The sequence below is a fragment of the Xyrauchen texanus genome, chromosome 40 (genome assembly GCF_025860055.1).
Source record: "Xyrauchen texanus isolate HMW12.3.18 chromosome 40, RBS_HiC_50CHRs, whole genome shotgun sequence".
NCBI classification, from domain to species: Eukaryota; Metazoa; Chordata; class Actinopteri; order Cypriniformes; family Catostomidae; genus Xyrauchen; species Xyrauchen texanus.
This window is the reverse complement of record NC_068315.1, coordinates 36,341,867-36,352,025: the sequence shown is the minus strand read 5'-3', so window position 1 is coordinate 36,352,025 and position 10,159 is coordinate 36,341,867. Positions and strand designations below refer to the sequence as shown.

General features: G+C 42.4%; 1 protein-coding gene across 1 annotated transcript; it reads left to right on the top strand.

Moving 5' to 3' along the window:
* The first annotated feature begins 8,971 nt into the window (after window positions 1-8,971).
* LOC127633548 (transcription factor Atoh1-like) lies at window positions 8,972-9,803 on the top strand. The gene has a single exon (XM_052112729.1). It carries the CDS (start codon window positions 9,193-9,195, stop codon window positions 9,757-9,759), a length of 567 nt encoding a protein of 188 aa, XP_051968689.1. The 5' UTR covers window positions 8,972-9,192; the 3' UTR covers window positions 9,760-9,803.
* The last annotated feature ends 356 nt before the right edge of the window (window positions 9,804-10,159 follow it).

Below are 10,159 nucleotides of genomic sequence, written 5' to 3'. Positions count from 1 at the left end.
GGATGACATTTTAATTGCTAGTCCAACCAAGTTCAAACATTTGACTGCTGTACAGACTGTTTTGAATGCCCTCCAAAACGGGGGATTCAAAGTGAACTTGAAGAAAGCACAGCTAGCACTGCCTGAATTGACTTATTTGGGGCAAATTGTGGGTGTGCACGGCAGACGCATCACTCCTGAACGAGTTAAAGCTATCATTGAACTTCCAAAACCAAACACGGTTACTGGTCTAAGGCAAGTAATGGGTCTTTTGAATTACTGCCGACAGTATGTTTCTGAATACACTGAACTTTCTAAACCAATCACAGAGGCACTGAAAGGAGGAAAACCTGGATCGGAGCTGATCGACTGGACTGAGGAGATGGAGGAGGCGTTTGTGAGTATCAAAGAAACTCTTGCTTCCTCCCCAGCATTACGTCATGCCGATGCCAGCAGGCCGTTCCATCTATGGACATGGGTGGGAACTCGATCCTATTCAGCGGCCCTGGGTCAAAGGGTTCCAGGAAGAAACTCCTATGGGATGGTAGGATATTATTCTGCCCCTATTCCTGTTTCAATGGCAGGACAGCATCCGTGCCTGTTGATATGCGACTGTGTGAGTGGGCTGTAAAGGTTACAGAGGACATTGTGACTCATCAGAAGGTGATACTGCACACTAGACACCAGATCCTGAAACTGTTAACAAACACTCGTTTAGGCTCTATCTCTAATCAAAGACAAGCTAAATGGGAGGCCACTCTCTTGAGTAAAAATGTGGATATAAATATTGACATTGAAACTGCTATCAACCCTGCATCCTTGCTTCCAGAAGAAGGAACTGCACACAACTGTGCCCGACTGATCGAGACGGACAGCCAGAGCCCTCTTCAATCTGAACCACTTTCTGATGCCATGAAGCTGTTCATGGATGGTTCCAGCTTTCATGAACAGGGAAAACGATTCACTGGCTGGGCTGTTGTAAATGAACATGGTGAAACTGTTGACTGTGGTTCTCTTTCAGGAGGAGGGGCTCAAGTGGCCGAGCTGGTCGCATTGACACGAGCATTGCAGTATGGCCAGGGGAAACGAGTCAATGTTTACACTGACAGCCGTTATGCATATGGTGCTGTTCATGACTTCGGCCCTGTGTGGAGACGCAGAGGATTTCTAACCACTGCCGGTCTGCCGATCTCTCATCAACAGCAGGTAAAAGAACTTATGAATGCCTGTGATCTTCCTGCAACAGGAGCAGTTATCAAAGTCACTGGACATGCAATGGACAAATCTCCTGAGGCCGCAGGAAACCGAGCTGCTGACACAGCTGCCAGAGAGGCTGCAACATGGACTGAGACTTGTGTGAGTGTTATGGCTCTTGCTCCTCAGGAGAGTGAGACCCCCAGAGACATTTTTAAACTCTATGATGAGGATGACCCTGAAGAGATAGAACAATGGACAAAATTAGGAGCTCAGAAAAATGCAGAAGGACTGTGGAACTTTAATGAGCGTTTTGTTTGTCCTGTTTCTGCTAGAACTGAACTAATGTCTTTGTATCATGGTTTGGCACATGCAGGTCCTGAAAAACTACATGCGATGATTTCCAAAACCTGGTGGTGGCCCCGACTGAGGGCTTCTTGCAATGATTTTTGTAAGAGATGTCTAGTATGCCTTAAGGTTAATTCTTCTTCTAAGCTGAAAATTCCCTTAGGACATGCCCTCGACCTCAAGGGCCGTGGACCCACCTCCAAATTGATTTCATAGGTCCACTGCCCCTAGTGGAGGTTTTACATACATTCTAATGATTGTTGATCTGTTTTCCAGATGGGTTGAGGCATTTCCACTGAGAAACTGCACCGCAGATGCAACCGCCAAGATTATGTTGAATGAAGTTTTCCCAAGATGGGGTTTGCCCTTACAAATTGATTCAGATCAGGGTACACATTTTACTGGGAAGGTGATGAAAAATGTCATGAAGTTGATGGGGGTTAGGCAACACTTTCACATTCCATTTAGGCCCCAATCTAGCGGATCTATTGAATGCACTAATCGTACGCTTAAAACTTCATTGAGAAAGAGATTGTTGGAGTGGGGGAAAGGGTGGCATGCAGCTGTCCCAGCGATTTTGTTAAGCATGAGAGCCAGCCCTAACAAGACTACACAGCTCAGCCCTTTTGAGGTAATGACAGGTCGCTACATGCGGCTGCCCTGGGATGCCCCCTTGCAACACGAGGGACCATCCGGGGCTTTGAAAGACACTTTACAAAATTATCTGAAAGCTTTGGATGACAGTCTGCGAGACACACGGGTTAGTGTTAGCACCACGACAAGCAGATCGAGATAATGTTGAGCAAAAAGACATGCCTGCTTTGCCTGAAATAGGTGACAATGTGATGTTACAGCGGAGATAGTTTCCCCTTAGGTCCGAAATTTGATGGGCCTTATCAGGTGGTATTGACCACTAACACCTCTGTTCTACTGGACAGGGGGTTTTGGGTACCATATGGAGACATTGGTCACAGGTGAAACCACTTGAAAAGTGTAACAACTTACTACCTCGGGATCATTAAATGTCTGTCGTGTATGTTAAAATTCTAGAATTCTAGAACAAATGTTTTATCATTACAGATGGCTGAATCCGACGACATACTGAAGCTGCTAATTCTTCAAGAAGAAGTGCGTAGTGAGAGACGACTGAAAGTGAAACGAGCTTTCATCCGATTGGTACTTCCGCTCTCGTTGGTATTTTTAATTCTGATCACTTTATCATTTTTGATGTGGATTCAAATTTAAATTTGGACAGGGAGATTCCATGCGTTTTCAACTCATTGGGATTGTGAGGAGATCGATAACCGTCCATCATGGGTACAATACCCATGTCTAAATTCAACTGAGGGTCTAAATTTAATTCCGACCATGTACCAAAAGGTAAATGATCGTTGTTATCGTCTGGACGGAAATGAGACAGTGACCTATTGGCTTGGTCACTCCCCAAATTATCCCGATACTACCCTCATTATGCAAAAGGTCGGTGGATGAGGAGTGGAGGCGTTGACCTGTTTGAAGGAGATTTCAGTTCAATGAGCTGGATCCCTGACCACATAGCTCGTGAAAACATGAGTGCATGCTCTATACGAATGGATATGGTTAATCGATATTTGTTAAAATCTAGAAAAGGTGATAGTAGAGCAGAACGAAGGAGGCATCAGGTAGCAGATGTGAATGACTCCCACATGATTTTAGGTGGAAAAGCAGTGAAACTTCCGTTATACCCAAGTGCTCCTGATCCTCGCCACATCATGTCATACTATCTTCCCAAAGCTAAGAATGAACTTGGTTACAACAAAGTCATTAAAGATGTAGCCCAAAGCTATATATATACAGCAATATTGTAATTAGAGAAGAACCGGGGTCTGATGAGTATCAAACAACAATAAATGATAAGGATTTGATGAGATGGGGAGTGTTAGTCCCAACTAAATGCCACATGATCCGATGGGACACTAATAGGGCTTAGGTCTGTGATAGGTTAGGACGGATAGATAAAACTGACAAGGACAAGTTCGATCTGAATGGCAGTAAAAATGGTTTGCCTGCTATTAATGCTTTGTCCCTCTCTTGGCCCAGGTACACTAGATTCGATGACCCTTGGAAGGAGACTGCACATGTTGAGCGTTGTTTAGGTAAAGAAATTCAACAGTGGTTTGTTAAGATGTTTCCTCCTGGAGATGTTGATAAATGTAGAGAAATTTCTGAGAAGCTCACCGGTGTGAAGATGATGGAGATACCCTGGGAGGTGTGTAATGCTTCTTTTGTTAAGTCAGGTTACACTTGGGCTAGTTTTTCTGATGTGTTACACCAGTATGAGTTTGCTAGGAACCTTGCTAACAAAACTGTTTTCAACATGGATCACTTGCATGATTACCTTGAAGATAAATGTTATAGTCCTACATCGATGGCTTATAATGTGACAGCCTGGATGCACTTGCAAGTGTTTAAACTGAATATTGAAACGATGTACACTCGAGCAAAGACTAGTCTGATACCTTTAAAGTATGTTGAACTGTTGTGGGACAATTATAAATCATTTCAGGTGAGGATGTGGCCTCAGTTGTCCGATGTAGCTATTGGAGATGAGTAGTTTGACAGGGCAAAACAATTTAGACAATTTCTGAGTCCAATTCCTTCAGTACAGGAAATCAGAGATCTAGAGTCTAAGACTCCATCAAAGGACTGTGCTAAACACAGGTTGACACACCCCATGGGTCCTGCATGGCGTCCAGTTGATAAGAGTAAGAAAGCTAACGAAGCAGAGCTGTCTCTTTGTGTTGCAGAGTTGAAGCAGAAGACTGAATATTTTCCTCGGTTGAAGGCGCAAACAGCTCGGCAGAAATTTATCACTGCATTTCTGGAACAGATAAAAACTAATGATCCATTTGCAGGTTATGAGTATTTGAATTCTGTATGGCTTAAATCTAAGGGCACTCCATGGTATACTGATTCGGAACCTCCGTCTGCTATAGCAGTAGCATTGGTTTTGGCTTTTTCGGTAGGAGCAATATTTACTGACATGACGGAAACAGTGGAGGAATATGTGGAGGAAGCTTGGGAGGAGTTTGTGGCTGCGTCAGAGCAGTTGGTCATGGGAGCTGTTAAATATGTGTTATATGCTTTTGGAGCACTTTTGGGAATGGGTGTCCTCTGTCTGTGTGTGTGGATGTGTGTTCGTTTCTGTTTTTCTTATGTATGCAGGTCTGCTTGCAGTAACTTGAACCCTTCCGAGGAGGAGAACCGACTGAGAAAACTGACGACACGCTTGGAAGAGAAACTTAAGAAGGATAACATCCATGCCCTGTTGTGAGTGGAAGGTGGGAAAGCCTTTGCGTGGGGACTGGGAATTTGTAGTATCCAGCATGGCCGCAGTGAGGCTAAGAGACAAGTGTGACCTGTCAGGGAAGCATGCGTTACCACTCCACCTTCCGTAGTGACCTCACTTGGTAGACTTGGCGGTATTGGACCCCACATTGGTCTAAAACGGGGGACTGAAGGGTGAGGGTCAAAATCCCTTGACTCTTCAGATATATCAATACATATATATATATATATATATATATATATATATATATATATATATATATATATATATATATATATATATATATCCTTTATATCAATATCTGTCTGTAAAGTGATGAATTAACTATATGCATGATCACATAATCAATTCTATTTTCTTATGCATAACTGAAATATACTTTGAATCTTATGTGTGTTGGAATGTTAACTAGTGTCTTTTAAGGAACATTCCAGAGTCTCTCTCTCTGTCCTGCCCATAGTCTGAAGGTCCTTTGGGGTTAAGCTTAGCTGTGATGAGAGGGGGCAGGGAGAATGTTAAACATATGTTCTGTGTTTGATCGTTACTTTTCTATGATTAAGTATATGGTTTAAAGTCCTATGCAATACTACCTGAATAGTAGAAGTGTGATTTTCTCTTATTATTTCTTTAGGGAAGAAAGGTATGTTATTTCTACCCCTCTCCTCTGCCTGAGGAGTGAAAATTTTATCTCTCTTGTTTTGGCTTAAATGACCTGATAATATGTGCTCTGGCTCTCCTGTGCCCAGAGAAGAACTGTTGTTCGTCAGTGTTTTGTGTGTGCGTTTGACCTTCTACCCAGGTTTTGAACCCAGGAAGGCACACCAGGCCGACTCGAAGACACCCGCGATCATCTGCGAGGTCACTTCAGATGTAAATCTCGGGCTCTGACGACAAGTGCGCTGATTAATGTTGATAGGCCGCATAGCTCTCTATATGTTGTGACTTTATGTTCTTTTAGCCAATCAGGAGTAAAATAATGGAATGTACGTCCTTGCAAATGGTATAATTGATGTAAGATTTTGTGTAATGTACGAGTTAGCTTTCGATCTCCTCGTGAGACTTTGTCGCTGGCTCTACCAATTTCACTGCAAACTATTCTTCAGTAAATTTTGGATTCTTTGATTGAACTTCTTGACTCCTGGTTTTCTTTCTCCATATCTGGTCTGGGTCAAACTGTTACACCCCTAACAATATCTACAGCTGTGTCACTTACTCTGTACTATTTTTCTGAATAGCATTCCCCCCCTAAAGCAGCATATACTATGAGAGTAGTGTTTACTGCTTTAGGAAAAGGTCATGATGCATCAGTGTATTACTACTTGTTGGTTCAGAGTCTGGGGGATGGAACCTCGACCACTCTCAAGAGATTATGGGAGAAAGATTTAAATGTAGAATTCCAGTCCACTCCTAGACTGCATCTAGAGATGCAAGCGTGCGCCTTATGCAATTCAAGACCTTACATCGGTTCTATGGAACAGTCCTTTATCCCTCTCTGAAACATGATTAGCCTGATTAGGGGCCGGGTGTGTGGAATCATGACCTGGCCCCGCCCTCCGCCCTGTCACAATGATTCTCAAGCCTATAAAGATAATGTTGTGATCTAAGATCTAAAAGCACTAGAAGAGAAATGCAGCCGCGATCAGATGATAAGAGCAAGTCATTTGTAACTCTGATAAGTGCAGTCTCTGTACTGTGATGGGGCCTAAATCCTGACTGAAATTCTTCATATATACTATTTCTCTGTAGAAATGAACATGGTTGCGAGGACATTACCCTTTCTAGTATTTTCGACATAAACGGGAGATTTGAAATCGGTCTATAATTCGTCAATTCTCCAGGATTAAGCTGTGGCTGAGTGAACAACTCCATACATAAGTTTATTCTTAGCCATAATTTACTCTGATTTAGAGTGTAAAGTTGTACACTCATCAACGCTAGTTACCCATAATCCAGTGTGGAGAGGACAGAATGATTATTTGACATAAGTAGTTTCTGCAACAGTTCCAGAGCTTTCTCTGACATGCAGTGTTTATGTTCACTGCTTGCTGATGAAGCGTATTCACTGGAAAAGTGAACAAGTGAGCAATTTCCGTTACACCATGTTTTCAGTAACAAGTAATTTGTACTGAAAAATGAAAATGCTGCATGACGTCACAGTCACATCCAGTCAGAACATACTTGATGTTTCATATACAGTCACGTGGAGTACAAATTTGGACCAATGAGATTTGACTGTGGGCAAGGCTACCCCACGCAACGTCAAAGAGATTGAAACAAAGCGATCAATAAAATGTCCTGTTGCTCGCTGAATGATGCAGTCGTGGCTGGCTGGGACAAACATTCCAGATCTACATGGAAGAGACAGCTTTTATTACTTGTTGAGTCCTTACCAGGTGCGATGCAATAAAATCAGCGTCCTCTGTGTTTTTGCCACCACAACAAGCGACAGGACATTTTGTTGATCGCTTTGTTATGATTTCTGTGGCATTGTGTTTGTTTGATTTGCCCACAGTGAAGGTCTAAGATATATCAAAGAATGACATCACGGTACATTGTAGCGTGCTATTTTATCAGTGACAAGGAAAACCTTTTATACATTTTGCATTGCACAAAAAAAAAAAAAAAGCTGCTTGACAGAATATTTTGGCATTAACATCCAGAGCATTTCAGGGTGTATGGTAAGATTTAATGAGTTGTGACAAGTGCCGCTTTGCAGCAATATGGGCAGCTCAAAGTTTTGGCTCATGTGCCCTGTGAAAAGTGGCTTCATTGGCACCAAGTGAAAAGAAGCTGCTAGTGTTGATTCATCCTGTGGCACTAATCCCCTCAATTTGAATTTGCTTTCATTCATCCTGGTTTCGCTGTGACAGGCGTGAATCCACCCCAATTTACCCTCTACGTGAGGTTCCCCCGAATGCGCCCGACCCACGCTGGTTTGATCTCAGCCCGCGTCTTCGCGGCTTCATTAGCTTTAATATGTAAAGTGTGCCAAGACCAAGTTTGAGCGTTGGTGGTGTGTGTGTGTGTTCTCTGTGTAATTGGATTAGACTGAACGCCGCGGATGTCGCCTGTCAATTAGACCTTTATGAACTGCTCTGCATTGGCAGAGAATATTTCATGTACAATGAGTGGATTATATGAGGAGACTGAGTAAAAAGCTTTAAATTACACCACTGTCATTGATGCATCATTGCAAAGATAATACTAAACGACAACAGCAAACTTTAACGGTAATACAAATACTCAATACATGTCATTTCATTTATAAGACTAATATATTAGTGCTATGTACTGTATTACATGCATTCGTATATATATATATAAATTATTTTAATTATTATTTATATCGTTATCTTTATCTTTTTATTGTTGTTATTTTAGGGGCTTTCTCAGCAAATATTGATATATACAAATAATTAAGATTAATCTCATTAATTAATTGTTATGCCATGTAATTAATTCATGTACTTTATAATGTAAATGTATTTTAAAAATGTGAATTAACTGACAACCCTAAGATATTATATTATAGGCTATATATACAGTAGGCCTATATATATCATTCCCTAAACTACATTCTAAACTAATTTCAAGCATTACAAGATCACGAGAAACATCAATAAGTGTGTTTAAACTTTTGAAACACTTTTAGCAGCGTTTACTGCGTATCATATACAGGCAATAGTCATTTGTGTTTATGTCGCACATCCTGTCTACACCGGAACGCATCTGTTGATGCGACGCGACGGCTTGAATGCTGTCAACACCGGACGCGTCGAAATGAACGTTCTTATTGACGTGTACCTGGACCAATCAGATGTGAGCAGACGCTTCATGGCGAGTAAATGGGTGAAGAATCATACTTTCTTTTCAATGGCAATCCACTGGTATAAACATTTACTTTATATGATATAATTATTATGATGATGTTATTGATATTAAAATGCGTTTACAATTGGTTAAAAAACAGGAAGGTAGAAGGAAGATTCACACGTATTATATTTGGAAAGTAAATTGTTTGTTTTTCCTATTTGAGACGGACGGGATTATAAATGTGACGAGAGTATCAGGAACAGAACGGCGCATTACGTTTGACGCGACGCATCAGGTGTACAGGGTGTCAGTGTCGGGATGTCCCGCCAGTGATCACTGACACGGATCTAATCCACTTTTGATGAACTGTGTTAATAGACTCCCCGTGGTCATTATCAAAGAGAGTCATTTCTATTCATTTCTCCGCGCACACGACCCTCAAACACCCACCCGTCATTACGCGTGCACTTTCCTCCTTAAATAGAGCTCTTCTGTCGTCTGGGGTGTCAGTCCATCCCCTAGAGACCAGCATGCCCCGTCCAGACGCGCAGTTCATCTGGAGAGAGACCGACGGAGCCCGGCGGAGCTGTGACCCGTGCGCTCTCGTCCAGCAGCTCCGCCTCTCCGGATTCGGGCATCCCGCTAAAGAGCAGAGCGCCATCGCCCGAACGCGGAGACGCCGCCGACTGGCAGCTAACGCCCGCGAGAGGAGGAGGATGCTCGGCTTAAACGTGGCCTTCGACCGCCTGAGGAGCGTCATTCCTAACGTGGAGAGCGAGCGGAAGCTGTCCAAGTCTGAGACGCTTCAGATGGCGCAGATCTACATCAGCACTCTGAGCGAGCTTCTGGAAGGCGGCAGCTGTGACCCGGAATTCACTTACCCGACTGTACTGATGGGTGTGCAGGAGGAGCAGGTGATGGGGAAGAGTTCACTGGAAGCTGCAGGAGGTGAAGAGACCAAACAAGAGCAGAAATCTGTTCCCACCTGCAGGAGAAATTCATATGGTGGGAACTTCGGGCGTGCACCCTGCTGTGACCCTAAAACACCTGAACTCTTACAGATGATCTCACTGGAGAGAAGCAATGGAGCCAAATAACACTGACCCTTCATTCGGAGTTTGTTGTTCTATTTAACATGATGTGCATGAATAAATTTAGATATTTTGGAATCAATGTTTCAAATAAATATTTTTGAAGAAAACAAAGTGTTCTCCTGAATGCTCATTTCATTTGTTTAGATTTAAACGAGATCAATTTGGTTCTTGGCGCCATCATGATGCTGCTGTCTGTAAGAACAGTCCATCCTGAAGTCGCCTTGAGACTGGGAACAAAAACTCCACATTGAAAGTGTTTTTCGGAAGACACACGTTAATGCCTAATAATTATTATTATTATTAATGTACATTATTTGATGTTATATGTGTGTGTAGAGTTAAATATATGTGCATTAAGTTTATAAATTATGTATAAACTTCAATTTAATCAAGAATGCAGCAG

Excerpts from the sequence above, each read along its gene's own strand:
- LOC127633548 (XM_052112729.1), top strand. The coding sequence starts at position 9,193 with ATGCCCCGTCCAGACGCGCAGTTCATCTGGAGAGAGACCGACGGAGCC.